Raw genomic sequence first — 24,073 nt, 5'->3', positions numbered from 1 at the left:
CGATTTGTGGAAGGAATGTCTCTCTACATGCCGAACCCCAGCCATGTGTTGTTTTCCGACGCATCGGAGGCAGGTTGGGGAGCGACGCTCGGGACAAGAGAAGTGTCAGGCACCTGGAAGGGGGATCAGGTGTCCTGGCACATCAACAAGAAAGAGTTGATGGCAGTCTGGATGGCATTGAAAGCCTTCGAACCCCACGTCCGAAATGCAGTAGTGCAGGTCAATTCGGACAACACAACAGCCTTGGCGTACATCAAAAAACAGGGGGGACGCACTCCTTCTCCCTGTACGAAACAGCAAGGGATCTTCTGCTGTGGTCTCAAACAAGGAAGATCAGTCTCACCAGATTCGTACAGGGAGAAAGGAACGTCAGGGCCGATCTCCTGAGCAGGAAGAATCAACTCCTGCCTTCCGAGTGGACCCTCCACTCAGAAGTATGCCAAGACCTGTGGAGAAGATGGGGCAGACCTCACATCGATCTCTTTGCAACAGCAAAGAACGCAAGAATCGAACTTTACTGCTCCCCGATCTCAGACCCAGGAGCAGTATCAGTGGATGCGTTTCTCCTAGATTGGACAGGGCTAGACGTCTACGCCTTTCCCCCCTTCTTCAAAGTACTAGGACAAACCCTCAAGAAATTTGCTATCTCGGAGAGGACAAGAATGACGCTAGTAGCTCCGTTCTGGCCCGCCCAAGATTGGTTCACAGAGGTACTGGAATGGTTGGTGGACTTTCCAAGAGCACTTCCACAGAGACAAGATTTGCTCAAACAACCCCACTTCGACAGGTATCACAGAAACCTCCCCGCTCTCAATCTGACTGGCTTTCGACTGTCACAAGTCTTGTCAGAGCGAAGGGGTTTTCGACAAAAGCTGCTAAGGCTATCGCCTCAGCTAGAAGACCTTCGACCCTTAAAGTCTACCAGTCGAAGTGGGACGTCTTTTCGCCGTTGGTGCAGGAACCAGAAGTTTTCCTCTTCCAGTACCTCTGTGACTCAGATAGCAGATTTCCTAGTTTTCCTCAGAGAAAAATGCGGTTTGGCAGTATCTACTATCAAAGGATACCGAAGCATGCTGGCTGCGGTATTCAGACATAGGAATCTAGATCTTTCAAATAACAAAGATCTTCATGATCTCTTAAGATCTTTTGAATCTTCCAAGAAAACCTCGAGCGAAGTTCCAGTTGGAATCTGGATGTGGTTCTTCGTTTCCTGAGGTCCGCTAGGTTTGAACCACACATTTAGCCTCCTTCAAAGATCTCACGAGGAAAGCTCTCTTTCTCATGGCTTTAGCATCAGCTAAAGGGTTAGTGAGATTCATGCCCTAGAAGGAAGGGTAGGTTTCAAAGGAGATTCCGTGGTTTGTTCCTTCCTTCCTTCGTTTTGGCAAAAAATGAGAACCCCTCAAATCCGTGGCCAAGGAACTTTGAGGTTCGTGGTTTATCTGCCATAGTAGGGGAAGAACCTGAAAGAACTCTTTGCCCTGTTAGGAGTTTAAAATACTACCTTCAGAAGAAGAAAACCCTTAAGGGCATTGAGGATAGACTATGGTGCTCTGTAAAGGACCCAGCAGACCATTGTCGAAAAATGCGCTGTCTTTCTTCATTAGAAGTGTTGTGAAAGAAGCACATAAAGCTTGTAATGAGGAACATTTCAAGATCCTAAAAGTCAAGGCTCATGAAGTAAGAGCGATTGCCACTTCCTTGGCATTTAAGAAGAATATGTCTCTTCAGAATCTGATGAAAACTACATTCTGGAGATGTAATTCAGTATTCGCCAACCACTACTCAAAAGACGTCAGTATTAACGTATGACGAGTGCTTCGCGTTAGGCCCGTACGTATCGGCGGATTCGGTGCTGGGGCAGGGAGCTGGAACATATCCTTAGTAGTTTCCCTTGTTTTTTTTTTGGTAATTGAGTTCATATGGTTGTATGAAAAATGATGCAGGTAGGCATCTTTTTTCGTTTCGTTAGAATGCTAATAACGTTAGTTTGGTTAGGTGATCGGATTTGGTTTGAAGCTCCCTGCGTTGGTAGTGGACAGGTTCTGTCATAAAAGAAGAGGGCGAACCCACCCCCATTGACATGATCCGACTTGGATTCTACTAAGTAAGCGGATATCAAGTCCCGTTAGTAGACCCAAAGAGTCTTTTCAGCTGTAGGTCACGCCCTCGCTGTAGCTCTTATGGCAATGCAGACTAATAGACAGTATCTATGAAGTCTTCAGCCTAAACAGGTAGAACCAGGTTATTTTTATCCTACAACAGGTGTTGTTTTACCTTTTTCTTTGTTATTTTCTGTCTTGTACCCTCCACCAAGGGTGTCAATCAGCTAAGTATATGTCTGACAGGAAAGTTCATGTACAAAAATGATATTGTTATTTTTACAATAAAGTTTTGTACATACTTACCTGGCAGACATATACGATTGATGGCCCGCCCAGCCTCCCCTCAGGAGACAGGTATAAGAGAGAAAAAATCTGGCAAGAAAGGTATGATGGTTCTTACACCCGCCTCCCAGCGGCGGGTAAGGTAGATCACCTGACCTACCTGTCGCGTTAGCCGCGAGTTTTGAATTCTGTCGTGACGTCAGAGACGTAAGCTAAGTATATGTCTGCCAGGTAAGTATGTACAAAACTTTATTGTAAAATAACAATATCATTTTAACTAATGTTGGCAAAGCTTTCCTATTCTCGGTCGATGTATTTTTTTTTAATCTGAGGTAGAATTATCCACGCTTCCCTCCTTCCCGCAATGTGGGAATCAGCTATATAATTACTGGGAAAGTTGTATAATTAAAAATGACATTTTTATGATAAAGTTTTAATTATACTTACCCAGCACAGTAGTACCTCGAGATACGAAATTAATCCGTTCCGAGGCGCCTTTTGTATCATGAGGTTTTTGTATCTTGGACCACATTTTACATGTATAACTGTAAATAAAGTGTATATTAGTGTACATAGTAACAAGAAATATACTGTACGTAAAATGTGGAAGCTTACCTTTCGAGTGAGGCTACGTACATACGTAACTATCCAAGGAAGATTGCTTCTGCCTACTTTTCACAATGTTCCTGTGTGAGCCTTTTCGGGGGGTGTCTTCTACAAATGATTGCACTTTATGAAAAGCGGCTTTAATTTCTGCTGTTTTTTTTTCTTTTCTACTTATGTATGTACGTACACTTTAAAAAAATATACGTACACAATGTTCCTGTGTGAGGCTTTTTGGGGGTGTCTTCTACAAATGATTGCACTTTATGAAAAGCGGCTTTAATTTCTGCAGTTTTTTTTTTTTTTTTTTTTTTTTTTTTTTTTTTTTTTTTTTTTTTTTTTTTTATTTACAGATTTTCAACTTTCTGTTTTTTATCACTTGGTTCTTTTTTTACACCTCATGACTCTGTTGGCCCTGGTGTCCATCAAAACCCTGTTCAACCAAATGCTCTCTCTGCAACTGATTGGGGTACTGAATGTTCAGCTGCTGACCTTCAACATAAACTGAAGTGCCTTGATTATACGTACTGGTATGCATGTTGTAAATGATTGGTCTACACCCTCTGTTCAGCAGGGAGTGGATATTCTACCAACCTTTCAAAGTTTCCAGTTATCCCATGAAAGAGACTTTGATCACTTATCCCATGTGAGAGATCTTGGTCACTTTTTTTTTTAAATAACGTACACATTGACGATCCCGAAAACGAATACTGGGTGCGTACTATAACAATGCTGGTACCGAGTGGCCGAAGCATGCCACCACGTGTACATAGTAGATGCATGATGGGAGGGACGCTGGCCAATAGGAGAGAAGGATTTCATGGCCATGACTAGCATCAGGAACCAATGGGAGAGCAGGAGGATGGTGGCGAGTCTACTAGTACTAAGATGGCGGCCCGATTTTCAAAATTGTTATCCGGGCGAATCTCGGACTTTCAGAAACCTTTCGTATCTTGAAAACTTTTCGTATGTAGACCTGTTAAATTTTTTGTATTGGCTTTCGTATCTCGAGTTTTTCGAAAGTTGAGCCTTTCGTATCTCGAGTTACCTCTGTAATTATATTTTCGGAGAACACCCTCTGTCCCCTAGCAGGGATTCCTGTGGACGAGCATAAACAAACTGAACTCTTTGCTGTGTTGTTCCTCCCTCTTGCCCCAAAAGTGGGCGGAACACTGTTACTAACCAAGGCAAATAGATAGTTAGCCAGACCTGCAAATTTTAGAATTTAGCTGCCAGTGAGTGAAACTCTTAGCTATATAATTACTGGGTAAGTATAATTAAAACTAATTTATCATAAAAATGCCATTTTTATACCCAGTAATCACATAATGGAAACCCTCCCTCCTCTCCACATAATGGACATAGAGTATAAACAAACTGAGCTTATTAGCTATGTTATACCTACATATTCTTCCCTGATTTGGGCAGTTACCTTCACCAAAATCAATACTGTGTTACCTCAAATTTTAGATTTAAGGCAGTACCTCAGATTTTAAATTTAAGGCTGCTGTTAAAAAGTAGAAATTATAGCTATGTAATTACTAGTTAAGTATGTATAAATTATAATTTTATTATAAAAATGTCATATTTCTTTACTGATCAGGCAATTAAAGTACAGCATTTGTTTCCTGTAAGGTGTCTGTTTCATACGAGTTACATTTGTTTAGAATATTTCCTAAAGGGGAGCTCTTCTTTTTCCAGCAGTTAGAATATGATTTAAACAATTGTAAGGTGGCTTCAAGTTTACCTTCATGTTTTTTGCAAGTTTAATTTTAAGAGGTGACTTCCACGGTCAACATCTTTGGTTGAGCTGATTCATTCATTTCTAGGTTTCCACAATTTCACAGTTCCATGTATCCTTGTAAACCTGAAACATAATTTGAATTCTTTGAATAGTCATAGACCTTGATACTGTATTTGAAAGTTTAAGAAAGGCTGCAATGTTTTGGAGTGTAGTTTTTTTTTTTTTTGTACAGGCTGTCCCCGGTTATCGGCAGTCTCAGTTAATGGCGATCCGGTTTTATGGCGCTTGCCTAGCACCATAAAATCGGTGATTTATGGCGCCATAAGGGCTGAGTTTTGGTTATCAGCGCCTAAGGTGCCGATAATAGAGTTATGGCGCCATTAACCAAAACTTGGTGCCATAAGCACCGTAAATTGCTGAGTTTCGGTTAATAGTGGTTTTCACTTTTTAGCACCCCGCCGGGAATGGAACCCCCACCGATAACCGGGGACTGCCTATATTCATTTGCATGTATAATACTGTGTACTATTATTTTAATAGGTTAATCTTACTTCTTGTCTTTTACCATAGCATTACTGTGCCTTCATATTAACTTAGTGTTTTGGTTAGAGTGGCTAATGATAATAATTCATTATCTATTGACAATAATTACCATTTGTTAAGTAGTGATGACTAAACATTTGTTAACTTTGGTTTTTTTCTTTCAGATATTGCAAAATGTCTTCAGAAGTGGAATCTCGCTCCTTGAAGGAGCCATCACAAGGAGCAGATGGATATAGTAATCCAACATCATCTTGGGATGGCCAAAAGAAGAATATTCCAGGGACACCTACTCCAGAGAGGGCCCCTGACTCACCATCTTCCAGTTCTTCATCAGGAGACACATGTTCAATATGTTTGGGCAGCATTACTGATAAGTGTGTTGCTGATTCATGTCTTCATAGTTTCTGTTTATTGTGTTTGAAGGAATGGTCTAAACAAAAGGCTGTATGCCCTTTGTGTAAATTGGGTTTTACCAAAATTATGTATGAAATAAAATCAGAAACTGAATATAAAGAATGGAAAGTGCCTCTGCCAGATCCACCAGAACGTAACCAGGGTATAGCAAACTTCCAAGAATTTTTAAATGCTGAAACAAGGAGGTTCTTTGGTTACAGAACAACACACTTTCCAGGAGCAGCGACATTACGCCGTATGCATGTGCGTGCAAATATTCCAGATGCAATTCCATCCTTACCTCCTCAGCGTGGAGGAAGGTCAAGCCTTAGGGGATCAACTATGTTTCGTTTAAGTGTATATTTGAATAATGTTTGGGTACAGCCGTTAGCAGATGTAACGGGGAGATATCGACAGACCTCTCCCGAGTTATATAGGGAACAGCCAGCTCTTACTCATAGGTTAGTACCATGGGTAAACCGTGAACTAGCTGCCCTGATATCTCCCTTCTAGAGTAGGAACTGCTCTTACTGAAGTAATGGACCTCATTGAGAGATATCCCATTAATTCCCGTGAATTTCGAGCTGCTGTACGGCCACACTTACGGACACGTACACAACATTTTGTTCATGAATTCTACCACTTTGCCCGCTCTCCTTATGATATGGTTGGGCATGATAATTCAGCTCAATATGTTCCTAGATATGGTCCTGATGATGATAGCAGTGATGGCACTGATTCTGACGATGACAGCGATGCTGTTGTTGAAGTGGACTCTGTGGGAAATCCCATCGCTTCTACTTCAGTGAGTGAAGGCAGCCGAAGTCAGCCAACTCCCGGAAATGTAGTGAGGGAAGAAACTCTCACCCAAGAGGGATCTGTAGTTATCAGTAGCAGTGATGATTCAGATAATGAGAGTGAAAGGCCACATTCTCAGAATACAGAAGCAAGTTATGAGATGACTCACAACCCAGAACCTCCCATGTCTGGGATGAGACGTCAGATTGGTCAGGCCTCAGTTGGTTTTTATATGAGTGTCAATGAAGGTGCTTCAACTTCTAGAAGTGGAAGTGCTTCAGGAAGAAGGGCAGATCAGTCAACCAAACCTTCACAAGACAATGTATCAGGGATTGAGGATTCAGATGAATGCATTATTGTGGAAGAGGTTGTACCCAAAGTTCCAACGCCAGAATTAATTGAGATTGATTCAGATGATGAAGAGGAACCTCATAGTAACACTGGCTTAAAAGAAAATCATAAGACAGTTAAAGCTAGAAAGAAGCTTAGAGGCAAATCAAAACCAACACTCAAAAGAAATAATTTTGTGGGGGTTGAAAGTTCCTGTAATGACTATCCATTAAGTGATTGTAAGGTTGCTCAGCAAGATCATAGCTATTGTACAGAGGATGGTACAGCTGCTGCTCCTCCTCCTACATCTTCAAGCAGTTCAGTGCCATGTTTGCAAGAACCTTCTACTTCTAGCACTTCAGTTCTTAATGAAGAACCTTGTCAGGGGTCGTCTAGTTTAAACAATATAAAGAGCGAACAGTATGAAAGTGATCCAACTTTATCAGAAGGAAGTGATACTATAGAAGTTTCAAGATATGATATACTATCTTCAGACGAAGGCCTGTGTCCTGAATATTCAGAAAATGAAGATATCGGAGGAAAAACGAGTAAAAAAAGAAAGTATAGAGAAGATTCTTCTGAAAATGTCTGTTGCGCTTCAAAGAAAAGAAGTATGTTAAGAGAACAAAAATCAAGTTGCACATTGCCTAAGAAAGATCTAAAGGCTAAAATCAAAAGGTCTGTATTTGTTTTGCCTTCGAGTAAGTTATCTAATAAGTACGTAGATAAGAAACATTACAGAAAATATGATAAAAGAATAGGTCATAGTAGCTCTAGTGATTCAAGTTTAAGAAGGTTGTCAGACAAATTTTCAAGGCATAGTAAATATCATAGCAGGCACCATCAAAAAGCACTTAAAGAAAGCTCGAGAGAAACTTCGGAAGAGAAGTGGCATCATTCATCATCAAGGGTAGAAACTTATGGTGCATTTAGTAGCAGGAAGGAGAGTCATGATTCAGGCAGTGATGATTCTAGTACAGAAGAAAGACATAAAGAGCATTATAGTATTAAAAAGTATAGTGTAAGTTCAAAGACAAAAAAGTCCTCAAAGAAGCACAAAAGGAGAAGTAAAGATAAGCAGCGAGAGAAGGTAAAGAAAAGTGGCAAGAAAAGCAGCCACAGGAAAAAATCCAAATCTAAAAGACATGAAGTTTGGTATGACTCCAGCTCTGACTACTCAGAAAGGAAAAGACATAAATCTAAATCTGGGCAAAAGAAAAAATGTATAATAGACAGTGATTCCTCAGATTCTGAGTCTAGTTCATATGTAAAGTATAAAGAAACAACAGTAAAAGTTAAAGTGAAGTGATGTGTACAGCTCATGAATGTCTAACACATGTACGTGAGATTTGTGTAAAGTTCGTTAAATTCTCTCTTTTCAGCAGACAAATTTTTTAGTTATGCTTGGACACCTGGTAGGTTTAAGAATTAGTGAAGCAGTGATAAGCTCCAAGTGAAACCTTCCCTCAGACATGGAATACCTTGTTTGTGTGTGTGTGTGTGTTTGAAGATATTCAGTATTTTTTCATTTGTTGAGTGTTTGCCGATACTGATATTCCGTTTAAATTTTTGTTAGCCCATATTGGGGATAACTTGAGAGCAATTATTAACTTTTTTCATTTTGTGTATTTCAAAATGCTTTTGCCGCCTTTCTTTTGTACATTTGAATCTTACAACAGCAAACTCTTGAGGTGCTTTTTTGACACTTGATGGGTGAAAATTATTTTTAGGGCAATTTCTATTATACTATTGGACTCACGTAATGAACTGGAAAGGGTAAGCACAATACACCTCAGGTTTGTCTTTGCAAAAAAACTGCATACTAGTGCCTTCTGAGTGTTATGTATGTATATACACGATTATCTATAGGTAAAAAAGGAAAAGCAAGTACCATGGCATCATGATGTCAGTTCATGTGGTGATGTTTAGGAAATTAAGTCTCATTCCAGTTATTGCTTATGATCTTGGTTATAGTCCAGTTATTAGGCTGTTAGCCTAAGCAAAAACTAGGACTACTATATTCTGAATTTATAGTAAGTGTAGTGTATGACTGTTTGAAAGTTTACTCTAGTACTGATTTTCATTTATCCTTTATGAAATCTGTAATGTTGTGAAAATGTTTCAAGTCTACCACAGTAATCCTTACTATTCAAACTAAGGCTATAGTACTATTTTCAGCTCTTATCAAATCTTAATGAATGGTTTGTTGTCCATTCAAGGAATTCCTTTGTTGTATTCACGAATCTTATTATGTAGACCACCAATATTATATAAATCAGGTGCACACTGTTTCGTGTGCACACACACAATACAAAAAGATTCTGATTTAATGTATTGTAACTTACAAAATTATTTTTAGAGAGAGTGCAGAGGCTAAGCTACTACATATGAGGCATCTCGTGGACATGGGGCAAATGCACCAATTTCTTACTTTTGAGTTACGTACAAGTGTTTAAAATCAGCTGTAGGTGGGAGACGTGATTATTTGAGAATAGCATGTTATTATGCATCATTAGAATCCTCTGGAATAGAAAAGTTTATACATCAGGGGAAAAAAACACACCGTAAAACATGTGATGGCGTTTTTTTAGCAAATAATTGTTATTGTTCAATCATCTTGAAATTCATTCCTATATTAGATGTCAATGAACCAAACATACTGTGAAAATTTCAGCCAAAAATTCCAATAATTAATATTTTTACACTGAATATTGATTAGAAATTATCAATTTCCTTATGATTTTACAGTCTTTGATTGTTTTTGCTGCTTTCCAGCTAGCGCTAGCAGATTTATCCTATTGCTAAGACTGAAGGTATGTTAGCTATGAAAAATACAAGTTGATTAAAAAATGATGTCATATTCTCCACCCCCACTTTTTCATAATACTTCTTTTCCACAATAGCCTCAGACCTGTTGACATAGCCTTCACCACTGTCTCATTTGGCCTTTTCTGGGACTTTAGCAAAGTCTTGGGCCTTCTCTTGTGTGAAGGCACAAGTGGCGGTGTATTGACATTATCCTGGTTGGTATTATTCGCCATGACACAGTAATTCAATGTAATAACAAAATGCGGAGTGTAAACAAAGCCAGGCTTCACTCGCGTGCTTGGGGGGGAGGCTAGCAGGGTGATTGCTAGCGCATGTCTGTTTGGCTGAAAGGTCGCCCTTTAACCCAGCCAGAGGTAGCTGCTCAGTCATTGGCTGGGCCGTGCGCACACTTTCACCCCTTACGCCCTGAAATTTAAGACCTCTGCTACTTCGCCTGTGTAAAACAAGGGAAACTGAAATTTTGAGTTCTAAGCCATTATGGGTCAATATCGTAAAAAGCTCTTCACAAGTTTTTCAGTGCTTCCACCTAGAGGAAAGCATGCATCACTCATTTTCAATGGTTGCCACATTCGCCCCTTGTCCATTCGCACAGTCTTCAGTTTTTATATACGTATCTTACTCAGCAATTACTTAGCTAGAGTTTCTACTTGATGGCAGCTTAAAATTTGAAAGTTAACGGTAGCAATACTCTATTGTTTATGTAGGTAACTAGCCCTGCCCATGTTCAAGGTAAGAGAGGGACAACTTTAGCCAAAAGCTAAATTTGTTTTTCCAGCTTAAAACCACACACTGTGTTAAGGTTTGCAGCTGAATTTTGCCTTATTGTTGGATTTTTTTCACTCTTGGTGAAATATTTCAACACAGTAGCCATCGGCATTATTTAGGCAAACATTTTTGTGAATTAGTTTTTCTGAAAAGACACATTACTGATTTTTACTTTGTGTACTAGTTGACTACAGAGACACTAGTTCCTCTAGTTTTCGGTATTGTAGCAAAGGTTGCAATATTCGATTAACAAAAGCCTTGCTATGACACACACACCTTATTTACTTCATTTAGGGACTGGTAACTTCTATCAACTTACATGCGCGGAGTGTAAGGAGTGGGATGAAAAAGCTTCGAAAACATTAGCTTCTCACCTTGCATAGTTAGAGAGAGACTGGAAAAGGAAGCAGTGTTTAGAAGTTAAATCTTCAGCTAGCCAGGGTAGTAATCCAACTTCTAGTAATGTCAGTGTTCTTGTGCCTTATCCTGCTAAATTACCTTCTCCCATTTCCAGCCCTCCTCCAAATCCACCTGCTCCATCTCCCAGCCCCCACAGTTCTGAATTGGACTGCCTCACCAGCATCAAGTCAAAGTTTGACCATAAGTTTGGGTCTGCAGATACAGTGGCTCATATAGGGGAATCTATGCGTTTCCTCTTAGATAAGTTTTGTGAAAAAAGTACTAGTGAAGTGATTGTGGAGGAGGTGGCTGTCCATCCCAACTGACTCTTCTTGGCAAAGGTCACTGCCATACTCCCCCAAACCTGGGAGGAGGCATACTGGAGTCCCAAGGGAGGTCAGTGGGGTCTAGCTACAGGCAGTGCCCCCACCCCCCCCTCATTTGTTCCTGTTGCTTCCCAGGTTGCAACAAAAGACAGCCATTGGAAAGGGATCTTGGAGGTGCACCATCAGCTTTTGTCGAGCTCTGGTAACTTCCTATTAAAGGATGTCAGTGATGCTTCTCAAATGAGTCGCACCCTCTGAAAAGGGGCGCTCTTTGTTTCAGGGTCAGTCTCCACCACTGCCCAGCAAAAGACATAGAGAGCCTTCATGTAGCCCCAAACCCTCATGTAGTACTTTGGACAGTCCCGAACACTTTTCACAGTCGGAGCACCTTTCAGCAGTACCTGGATATTCGCTGATGGCTTATAACCCTCTTACGCCAACTGGACATATTTTACGTCAACATTTTTTTGTCTCCCGTGTGCCGACTGGACGTATTTTACGTCGACTTACAAAAGTTTTTTTAAAATTCGCGGAAAAATACTTATAGGCCTACCAGCCTAAAACTTTTGAATCACGTGCCTCGGGGGATGCTGGGAGTTCATGGATCAAGGTATTGTTTTGTTTACAATCGTTACGCAGGCGCGCAAGCGCGAATTTCTTTTTTGCCGCACTAAATTATTTCGTCACTGACATAATTTTTGTACCATTGTAAATTAGCCATTACATGAAGTATTATATATGAAAATGTGCGCATTTTTATGTAGAATACAACAATAAAATACTCATGATTGTAGCTTTTATCAGTTTTGAGATATTTTCATATAAATAACGATAGTTGCCAAAATTTCAACCTTCGGTCAACTTTGACTCTACCAAAATGGTAGAAAAACGCAATTGTAAGCTAAAACTCTTATATTTTAGTAATATTCAATCATTTACCTCAATTTTGCAACTAATTGGAAGTCTCTAGCACAATATTTCGATTTATGGTGAATTTATGAAAAAACTTTTTCCTTACGTCCGCGCGGTAACTCTTCCGAAAAAAATCATACATGCGATTGTAGTAATGTTTGCTCCATTTTAAAATTAGCCGTTATATAAAGTTTTATATATGGAAATGTGCGCAATTTCATGCACAATACAACTAAAAACAACCCATGGTTGTAGCTTTTATCAGTTTTGAGATATTTTCATATAAATAACGATAATTGCCAAAATTTCAACCTTCAGTCAACTTTGACTCTACCGAAATGGTCAAAAAACGCAATTGTAGGCTAAAATGCTTATATTCTAGTAATATTCAAGCATTTACCTTCATTTTGCAACAAATTGGAAGTCTCTAGCACAATATTTCGATTTATGGTGAATTTATGAAAAAAATAACATTTTCTTTACGTCCGCACGGTAACTCTTCCGAAAAAATCATACGTGCGATTGTGGTAATGTTTGCACCATTTTAAATTAGCCGTTACATAAAGTTTTATTTATGAAAATGTGTGCAATTTCATGTAGAATACAAAAAAAAAATAATTGAAGGTTGTAGCTTTTCTCATTTTTGAAATATTTGCATATAAATCACGATAAATAGAAAAAAAACCACGTTCGGTCAACTTTGACTCTACCGAAATGGTCGAAAAACGCAATTGTAAGTTAAAACTCTTATAGTCTAGTAATATTCAGTCATTTATCTTCATCTTGAAACAAATTCGAAGTCTCTAGCAAAATATTTAGATTTATGGTGAATTTTAAAAAAAATCTTTCCTTCCCTCCACGCGCACGGATTCTCCTCCACAAATCTCCGAAATGCGTACTACTTCCCATTCTCGGAATATTTGCTTCATTTCATATTAGGCATTTCATAGAGTCTTATATATGAAAATGTGCGCAATTTTATGTAGAATAAAACGAAAAATATTTGAAGGTTGTAGCTTTTCTTATTTCCGAAATAATTGCATATAAAAATATATATATATAAAAAAATTCGACATTTGGTCAACTTTAACTCGTCAGATATGGTCGAAAACTGCAATTGTAAGCTAATACTCTTACAGTATAGTAATATTCAATCATTTGTCTTCATTTTGAAAGAAATTGGAAGTCTCTAAGACAATATTTAGATTTATGGTGAATTTTTGAAAAAAAATATTTGTTTACGTCCGTGCGTTACGAATTCATGCATTATTTTGTGATAATATTTTCTCTGTGTTGATTTTATCGTTTTACAATGTGTTATATACCAAAATGATCGCAATTTAGTGTAAATTACAACGAAAAAAAAAGTAACTTGTTACCTTTAACTGTTTTGCGCACAGCGCGATTTGAATACATTTATATATGAAATTTCGTTTTTGCGCTATCATATATCGCATTATTTATATATGATAATGATAATTTTTTTCATTTCTGATGGTTGCATACTAAACTTCAGCCAATGACAAAAAAAGGAGCCAAAAATGAACTCTTAATCTTGAAAACTAAGCGCGCTGTGATTTTTTGAAAAAAATTTTTTTCCGCTTCGCGCTCACTCTGAAACACCTCCGGCACACGGGAGACAATTTTTTTTTTACCGCTTCGGCATAAGAGGGTTAAGCATGTTGCTTCTCGAGAGTTCCCATGTACTTCTTCAAATGTTTTGTAAACAGTGAGTACCCCTTTAATGATGAGCACCCAATAATGACCGGGCACCCACTAGTATCTGAGTGCCCAGATATGTATGAGAGTCCAAGAGTGGATGACCGCCTAGTAGGAGCCAAGTGTCCAGGAGCTTCTGGTCGCCAGGTAATGTTTGAGAATCCAGTGACTCCCAAATCACCTATACCTGGCTGGACTCCCAGGTGCATCAGAGTGTAAGACGACAGTTCCTGTTACATTGACACCTGCCCATAAGCACTTGACACTGACTTGTCATGTTTGGCCTCTTCTAGTCTGTCTCCAGTTACGGACCTGTTTTCTTCTAAGAATCCAGTCCTGTCTTTGGATCTTCTTCAGAAGCAATTGGATAACATTTTGGGACTTCTTCAATAAGCTTCATTTTTGTCAGCAATACTTCCTGTAAATCCTTTGCTTTCCCCGATTTCGTTAGATGAAGAGGATTTGGGTCAAGAAGAGTTCCCATCAGCATATGCTTCCCTGCTTAGATATTTGCTGCACATTTTCCTGGATTTCCTTGCCCCAGCAGCCCCTGCTGCTGCTTCCTATTCATAATGAGTAATCAGCCAGCTGGGGCTAACAAACTTCCTAAGATGGTTCTCTCATCTTCTGCTAAGGCCTTAAGTGAAATAGATAACTGGCTCTCTGAGAAAAGGCGGCAAGGAAAGGCTTCCTTCAGTATTATCCCCTGTCGCTTATTGTCCAGGAGATACCGGTCTTGCGCTACTGGAGAAGCTCCGTCCTTGGGAATGGCTGCCTCCTTCAAAGTGGACTTCTCCAGTCTTATTGACTCGGCTCGTAGAATGGCATTCACTTCTGCGAAGGTAATGTTTTCAGCCTTGGAAATGGATCATTTGCTGAGGAATCTTTTTAAGGTATTGAGGTTGCTGAGCTTTATGGATTGGAACAACGGAGCATTACCCAAGAAGATTCTCGATTTTCCTTATCAGCCGGAAGATATAGTAACAGATTGGTGTAATGTGCTATCTCTAGAAATAGTCTTGTTGTATGCAATGGGAATACTTAAGAAAAGAGAACTGTGGGTCACTTTTGCTTCCAAGGGTGTCACATCATTGCACAAGTTAGCTCTCATTTTCTCACCTTTAGACAGCCTATGCCTGTTTCTGCAAGCAACAGTTGAGGAGATAGCCTTGGAACTTCACAAAAAGTCTATGCAGGACCTTCTTTCCCAATCAGCTAGACGTCCCAAGGACTGGGCTCCTGTTGCCTCTTAAGCTGATGTTTGCCCTTCATCCTCAGCTGTTTTGAGGCTTCTGACAAAGATCCCAGCCTAGACTGTGAGGAACCTTTCATTTTACCTCGGAAAGGTGGAGAGAGAGAAAGGAGCAGAACAACGGGTAATTCAAGTTTTCAAGGATGGATACTCCATTCCCTCAGGGAAAAGCCTCTATTAGCCAGCACTCCCGTCGAATTGGTGGCCTACTCCATAGGATCGGAGAAGATTTCAGTCCTCTCAGAGGAGGTTGTTTCCTTACTCAAGAAAGGAGCGATAGAGGTAGTGGAAAACATAAAGTCCAGAGGCTTTTACAGTTGACTTTTTGTGGTCCCTAAGGCCACAGGAGGATGGAGACTAGTCCTTGATGTGAGTGCCCATAAATGTTTTGTCAAGAAAACAATGTTTCACATGGAAACAACCCAATCAGTCCTCACTACTCTTTGCCAAGGGGCCTGGATGATATCTCTTGACATGAGAGATGTGTACTTCCATATTCCAATACATCAAGAGTCGAATATGTATCTTAGATTTGTGTTCAAGAAACAGGTACATATTTCAGTTTTAGGCATTGTATTTCAGACTCAACAGCCCCACAAGTCTTTACCCGAGTGCTCGCCCCAATGAAGAAGTGGCTTCACCAAGGAGGAAAGGTGCATGAAGGACCTTCAAAAAATCCTTGGTTGATTCAAGACCTACGATTACTACTGAATCTTGGGAAGTCAAGAAAAAGACTTAACGCGGTAACGTGGGTGCACGGTCTTTGACCAGTTTTCACCTAATATACGCACGCGTTGCCAGATCTCACAGATTCCTTGCTTTTCAATCTCCGATTGTTTAACCAGATCCAGCTAGGCGCTAGAAAATTATCCTATTGTTAAGTCTGAAGGTTTGAGCTGTGAAAATACAAATTGTCTTAGAAAATGTGTCATTTTTCAGGCTATTCCATCCGCCAAAAGAAAGGAGTGGAGGATTACCTAAAAAAGGTAAATCTTTTCCTGTCTCTTCCAGTCTGTTCAACAACTCAATGGATGAGTTTGCTAGGCACTCTAGCTTCCCTAGAACAAATTTTTGAGGTTGGGAAAGTTGCATATGAGACTGCTGAAATTTTACCTAAGGATCAACTGGGATTGGAAAGTAAACCAAGATCTGTGAGTTTTTTCAATAACAAAGGAAATCAAGGAAGACCTGCGGTGGCGGAACTCTGCAGACAGACCTAAAAGTGAAATCTCTCTCTCTCTACGTTGTGAACCCTGATCTAGAGTTCTTTTCCGATACATTGGACCTTGGCTGGGGAGCTCTCCTGGGGGACAGTACTATGGTTCCAACAGGAGAAAACAGTGCTGAATGACCTTTGCAGGTCCCAGCGCTTGGGCTATGCCCTAAATTCCATAATCAATCAATCAAACCAACAGGAGAAAAACCAGCACAAAAACTTAAAGGTGTTGAGAGCAATTCATCTAGGATTGCAACACTTTTCAGATGAAGTCTGCAACAAGAATGTGGCGATATTCTCGTACAATGAAACAACTCTGGTTTATATCTGGCTTCAAGGAGAAACCCATTCATTCTCCCTATAGAAGACAGCCAAAGATCTGCTCCTTTGGGGAGACAGCAAACATACCAAGTTGATAACCTGCTTCATTCAGGGGAAACTCAACATGATCTAGACGAGCCGAATTGCCATAGGCAGGTACTTCCCATGGAATGGATGTTGGACCATTGGGTTTGCTCCGATCTCTGGAAGTTTTGGGGGGAGCCAATATTGGACTTGTTCACGACATTCAAGAACAACCATTTTCCTCTGTTTTGCTCCCCGTTTCCAGAGCCACCAGTTTGGGTGACAGATGGTATGATGCAAAATGGTCTAACCTAGACCTGTATGTATTCCTCAGTTAGGGGTGATCAATGAGGTCCTCAGAAAATTCCAGTCACATCAAAATGTCGTGATGACCCTGGTAGCTCCCTTCTGGACTTATCAAGAATCCTACCTATGATTCGAAGTCTGCTCAGGCAACCCCATTTCAGTAGGTTCCATCAGGGCATATCCACTCTGTCCCTTACAGGGTTTTGACTATCAGAAAACTCGTCCAAGCAAAGGAATTTTCTAGAGAGGTGGCAGAATCTGTCGCTGGATGTCGACGTGAGTCTACTGACAAAGTCTACCAAGGTAAGTGGTCAGTTTTTAGACTGGTGTAAAGGATGCAGCATCTCATCTTCTAAGACCACTTTAGCACAAGTGGCAGATTTTTCACTACTTAAGTCATCTCGAGGCCTCTCATCATCAATTATTAAAGGATATAAAGCGATGCTTGAATCTGTGTTTAGGCACAGAAGTTTAGACTTAACAGCAAATCAGGACCTTTCTGACCGACATTATTAAATCTTTTGACTCCACAAAAGTTAGCAAGGAAGAGACGCCCTGGAACCTGGATGTAGTCCTCAAATGGCTCGAGAGTTTGTGCTTTGAGCCTATGCATTCATCTTTGTTTTTTTCTCGGTGGCTCTAGGCACAGCTAAGTGAGTCCATGCAATGGATAGAAAAATAGGCTTCTCCAAAAGAGATTCAGTATGTTCTCAAACCCTCAGATTTCTTACTAAGAGAGAGAATTTGACGCGTCCATGACCTCGTTCCTTTACCATTAAAGGATCAATGGAAATTTTAGGGGGCAGAAGACAAGGAGAGAGCTCTCTGTCCAGTGAGAGCACTCAAGATATTATCTTCAGAGGACAGAGAAGATCAAGGGTGCAGCAAGTAATGTGTTCGATGAAGAATCCATAGAGACCATTGTCTAAGAATGTACTCTCGTTCTTTTTGAGACCTAATTGTTAGAGGCACACTCCCAAATTGGGGAGGATGTCTTACCTTTGTTGAAAGTCTGAGCTCATGCTGTGAGGGCATTCACTACCTCTGTAGCTTCTAAGCATAATCTTTCTCATTCATCGGTATTAGAGTGCATGTACTGGAAAGGTGAGTTCATGATGCATTATTTACAGGATAAAGGAACAGTTTACAAAAAGTGCAGTAGTACAGTGTTCCCTGTATTCAAGGGGATGCATACCAGACTTCCTCCATGAATAGCTAGAATCCGGGAATAGTTGAAACCTCTATAAAAATGCTTAAAACTGCCTATTTTGTTGGTTAAAACTCAAGTGCTTTTTATAAGGAAATTGATCAGAAAAACAGGAATTTGTGGATATTTCTCATAGAAAAATACTGCAAAAAGGTGATGTTCCATGAATAATGGGTATACGTATATGTTCCATAATGAAATCCGCAAAGACTCCGCAAAGACGTGAGTCCGCAAATCCGGAGTGCTCGAGTACACAAGGCTCACTGTACACAGACCGTTGTCTTTGTGGCTGGTGGGGTGTTTGGTAAGAAAGTGTCGAAAGCATCCCTTCCTAAAGTTTTTCTGTGCCTTATCTGAGGGTGTTGAGCCTTAGGGGAGGCGGGGTTACTATATACCAGGAGTGCCTTTTTTTTTTGTGTGTGTGGTGGTCAGTTAAATTATTTTTTAATGTTTAGTATAGGTGATAGTGTTATATCTGGTTTTGTTTTTTGTACTGTACCCTGGGCAGGGGCAAATTTTGTGTGCTTTGTTGGCAATTGGAAAATTCCATCGTCCCAAAAGCGTCTACTTATAATTTGTCAGCACTCGGAATACTCCTTTGCTGCGAAGTACCCACTTCAGTAGAGGCAATCCTGGCTATACTGCCACGCCGCTACAAGATTGAGATGAGCGCCACCCAGAGGCAGTATCTACTTGCACCAGCTCTCTCTCCAGGTAACATACAGGGAGCATTTTTTAAATGGTAGCCTTTTATTCTGTTCTCAAACACATTAAACTTCATCAATGCTTTTGGGTATTTTTTGTTCATGAATCCCTCCATCTGTTGATATGGATTCAGCTAAGCAATTATACTGGGTAAGTTACTTATAGAAAAATAATATTTGTATTATACAATGAAAGTTTATAAGGCAGTCCCCGGGTTACGACGGGTTCGGCTTACGACATTCCGAGGTTAAGGCGCTTTTCAATTATCTTCATCAGAAATTATTTCCAGGGTTACGACGCATGTTCCAGGGTTATGACGCCTACAATGCTGATCTGGCAGAAGAAATATGACACCAAAAATGCAAAATAATCAATATTTGAAGGTTTTTTTTATGAAAAATGCAATAAGAATGCAGTTTACATAGTTTTCAATGCACCCAAAGCATTAAAAGTAAGGTTTTCTTGCAAGTTTTGATGATGTTCCGGCTTACGACGATTTTCGGGTTACAACACGTCTCAAGAACGGAACCCCCGTCATAATCTGGGGACTGCCTCACATACATACATACCCAGTAATATTGAATAGAGCGCACCCTCCTCCCCTTTCATGGACATTTTTTTATCATGAACAAATTGAGCTCTCAGCTGAAGTTGTTCCTCTCTAACCCTGAAAGTGGGCGGAGCTAGTCACCTACATAAACAAAAGAGTATCACTACCATTAATTTTCAAGTTTTAAGCCGTCAAGTAGAAACTCTTAGCTAAGTAATTACTGGGTAAGTATAAGTATATATAAAATTCATTTTATTATAAAAATACCATTTTTTTAATTTGTACAATATTTCTTCCTATAGAATACAAACCATTGACTTGCATATTAGAATATTCCTCAGCACAAGCTGGGATTGGCCATTGAAACGTGTAAGTTAAGTGGGCTGAAGGGGGAGTAACCCTGAAGGGGAAATAACCCTATCTCACCTACCATCACCAAGTACTTATTTTACTTTACCCTCAAGTGAAGATGTGCTGTGCTTTTGCTAGACTAACTATTGTTGAAAACATGGGTAATTGGAGTAGTTGATTTTTTTTTTTGCGAGTGTTGAATATTGAGAGAGAAAAGTACAAAGGCAGTGAGAGAAAACAAGTATGTACGAAGGCATTATGAACGCTTATGTCTCCTCTGATCATTGATCCACAAAGATATTGAGTTTTAGTAGTAGGGCCTGTTCTCATCTCTTTCCATGTAAGGAGTCTGAAGAGTAGTCTGCCTTGTGGTGGGAGAGGTACGATAGGAGGTAATTGCTGGCATCCTCATGGGGAACACTCCCCATGTGAGACTATTTAATCTTTGCATATGTAGTTATTTTCTCCCCAGTCCCATTGTGCCTCTCCCCACATCCTCTCCCTGTACTGCTTCCCATCAGTCAAGGATGTTTTGCCATTTACATCTGATTCTTCCTATACTCTGCAAGAAATATGTATTGTCATTGTCTGTCCAGTACTTGCAGAAGATGTGGCCTTCCTTGATCGTCCTAGAAAACTCTCCTTTTGTGTCATTTCTTGATCACATAGCCATGGCTTAGTAAGTGTATTCTCAAGTTCCTACTACTACGTTTACTATGAAGGTTGATTCTTCTGTAGGGCTGTACTGATACCAAATTTTTGGCCGATACCGATATAAACTTTTAAAGCCGATACTGATACCTGTTACCTCCATATTACTGTTATTTAGGAGAATATATATTGTTCTCTGGTTATCGTATATTAAAGGTTCAAGAGTTGAAAGGTCATATGATAGGGTTATATAAACTGTACGTGTCTAATTCCAAGCTGCAGCAATAGCATTACAGTAACTCATTGTACCATTAACTTATACCATACCTGTACTGCACGTGTTAAAACAATAGCCAAGTCCAACAGAATGGCAATGACTCACTGCTGATAGAGATAGACACAACCATAGTTAATTAAAATTAAAATTACTATAATAATTTGTTAAATACACTGTACAGTATTAAGATACCATCTGTTTTTAAAAGATAAACAATGAGCCTATATACAATGATATGCTATATGGATATATAGTTTGTTTGATGGGCTTGGTTAATATATACAGGCAGTCCCTGGTTTACTATTGTTTCGGCTTACGGCGTTCCGAGGTTACAACGCTATTCAATTATATTAATTAGAAATTATTTCCAGGCTTATGACGCCGATCCAACGGAAGAAGTGTGACTTCAGAAAGGCAAAATAATCAATATTTGAAGTTTTATTTTTATGAAAAACAATAAAAATGCAGTTTACATAGTATGCAATACAACCAAAGCATTAAGAGTAAGGTTTTCTTAGGAATTTTGACTATTTTCGATGATGTTCCAGCTTACGATGCATCTCAAGAACGGAGCCACCATCGTAAACTGGACTGCCTGTACATTTTAGGAAGCCTTGAAGGGTTTTAAATTACTATACTAATGACAAAAGTATTGGCGTGTATCGGCCAGAAATTCACCGATACCGATACTTGGGCACATCCCTACTCTTCTGTAGCAGTAGTATGTTAATCCATCGGGAGATGCTCTGGCATCAGTCAACTTCAAGAATAACAAAACTGTCTGCCTCAACTAGTCTCTTGGCACTTAAGATGGAGGTTAAACCTTCCTTGTCTGGTTTTGGGAGAAAGAGTGGGTAGTCTTCAAAGCTCTTTCACTTCTCAGCTGTGGCTGGGAAAGGAGGAAGGAGAGAGAAGGGAGGGGAGGGGAACACAAAGGCTGGCAATTCCCCTCTGCTGTTACTATGAGTAGTGGGATGCACATGTACATCATTTACCCATTGCCAGGGAGGAATTGCTTGCCTTGTTTTATTACATTTATTTCTTGTGACAATACTTTATTTGGAATGAAGTTTATTATCATCGTTCATTCATTTCATTCCATTCTTGCTTAATTCTATTTTCCCCTTCCCCTAGAGGCCAAAACTCACCTTAGCCTTAAGTTTTTTCTTATTTACTTATAGTCATTTTATTATTTGGCCAGTGCAAACTTGAAACAGTCATTAAAACTTTGTGATAGGTTTTAAGTCTGTTGTTTTTCTTCAGCCATGGGCTAGTTGAGACATCTTTGTGCTCTGGGTGAATGTCAAGTTGAAGCTTTTTCATGTTTTCAGTTCTATGTATGGTGTTTTTTCTTTCTTCTCTGGTGCTCATTAAAAATGTGGTAGGTGAAGGTGTGAATAATGTGAGCAGGTGTGTAGCCACTGTGTCTCCCAATCACCTTCACAACCCCATGCTAGATTTTGTAGGAGGTTATAGGAGCCATTTGTTCCCTGCTCACTCCTGTGACTAGGAATGAATGTGGCGTTTCTGGTTGGGAACACAACTTGCCAGTCAGTTGAAAGACTGACTTAACATCAAAAGATTAAGGTTCCTGTATAAGAGACAATGGCTTTTATTCCTGTAGGAACAAATAAATTAAGAAAATTTTTTTTCATAGGTATCAAAACTTGACCTCGACCATCCTATATAACCCCCTAATGTTAAAGGAAAAAGTGCTTTAGTTTAGTGACTTCTTCCAGCTTGTTCCAAGGAATACTCCTACATGAAAGACGTTGGTTTGCATACCTATGAAAAATACAAGTTGTTTTTAAAATATATTTTTATCCTTAACGCCAGAGGTACACTTTCAAGAAAGTGGTGTGCTTATCCTTTAAATGCCAGAGAATCAGTTTACTGGTAAAATTCATGGAGTCCTAACCTCCATTTGTAAAAACATTTTGGAATTACTTTTCATTTACACTTCATTATGCTTCACAAAATGGAGATTGAAATAAGATGAGAGGCTTTTATTTACAGGGAAGGTCTCACTTCAAGGTAATCACCTCTTCACTAGTTTTACAAAAGGTAACACATATATACTACCAGTAGTAGTTATGGTAATTGCTCTTAACAGAGTAAAAATAATTGAATTTTTTTTTATAGGCATAAAAATTAATCTAATTTTTTAGTGTTCCCCTGTAAATAGAAAATAAGGTATCGAATATAACAGTGCATTACTTCTCCATACTCTAGAGTTGTCATTGAAGATGGTTAAGAAAATAATTCTATTCAATTTGTTGTTGATACTAAGGCAGCTTCATTCCTTCCAGGAACTTTTCTTATTAAAAGTATTGTACAGTATTGTTTTATTTTTATTTTTTTTTTTTATTATACCAATTAAATAATTTTGAAATTTTTTTTTGATAAACATTTGTCTGTAAGGAAAAAGTTTTTGTTCATATGCAGGACAGACCTGAGGTCTTAACAATAGGGTAATCTTCTACCACCAGCTGGAAACCGGTTAAAAACAATCAAAGATTGTAATGCAAGGAATCTGTGGCATCTGGCAACAATGCGTATATGTAAAAGTTAAAGACTGGTCACCAACCATGTCTGCTTCCTGTGACGCACTTAGTCTTCCTTCAGCCGCCTTGGAGTGTGGATGCTCATATTTGCTCTCCTCCTGCCCAAGCCAGTTTCTTTATTTGCCTGTGATTTATTTATGTTTTGAGAGTGTGTGCCTTCTGTGTGTTATCATGGATTCAGACAAGAAGACTAGAATCTATCAGTGCTAATGTCTGGGAGTTCAAGGATTTTCATGTTCCAGGTTTTAAGCTTTTTCTCTGACTGACCCCCATTTGACTTGCAGTAGGTGCTGTTTGATTTTATAATATAACTAGTCCTTCCCCAGAATGTTGTTCCTAGCCTGTATTGCAGTGGAAGAGTGTCTACAAGAAGAGGGAACACCGTAGGATGGCTACTTGTCCTTGGAAAGGTGTTTTGCCTTCCTGAGTGAGCAGTGTTGCTTCCCCTTCTTCCAGAATTTTTCCTTCTGCTTCATCGTCCATTGACACCCTGTCTCCTTCCTTTTCTTCCATTGATTCATCATTGGGAGTATCAACAGATGCACAGGGTGATTTCGTTTATAACGTTGCCCCCGCTCTCACGGAATGTATTCTCCTTCCTAAGAGAGGAGATGATGCCATCTTCCTCTTGTTTTGGATTTGGATTTGCACAAGATGGCAGCTGTGTGGGCTTAGGCCTGTGGGATACCTCCTTGAAAGGCCTATTGCCACATTTTACGGTTGCTCACATGTGCTGCTGCCTAGTGGGGACGCCATTGACAACTATGACGTATCCTGGGTCGTCCTATATCTTGCTGTCATCAAGGCCATTGACTCGGGCTGCTAGTCCTGATGCTTTGACGCAGGACGTGGTCAGTGACCAGTCTTTACCTTGTACGTATACTCATTATTGCCAGATACC

At 39.6% G+C, this 24,073-nt stretch overlaps 1 protein-coding gene across 1 annotated transcript; it reads left to right on the top strand.

The window, feature by feature from the left end:
* Positions 1–5,445: 5,445 nt before the first annotated feature.
* LOC135202598 (E3 ubiquitin-protein ligase Topors-like) lies at positions 5,446–18,154 on the top strand. Its single transcript, XM_064232108.1, is given in 2 exon segments — positions 5,446–6,174; positions 6,176–18,154. Coding segments are annotated over 2 exon segments (2,655 nt in total). The 5' UTR covers positions 5,446–5,451; the 3' UTR covers positions 8,108–18,154.
* The last annotated feature ends 5,919 nt before the right edge of the window (positions 18,155–24,073 follow it).

The sequence above is a fragment of the Macrobrachium nipponense genome, chromosome 30, assembly GCF_015104395.2.
Source record: "Macrobrachium nipponense isolate FS-2020 chromosome 30, ASM1510439v2, whole genome shotgun sequence".
Classification (NCBI taxonomy): Eukaryota; Metazoa; Arthropoda; class Malacostraca; order Decapoda; family Palaemonidae; genus Macrobrachium; species Macrobrachium nipponense.
Note: the sequence above shows the minus strand (reverse complement) of the source record. Positions and strands in the feature narration are given on the sequence as shown.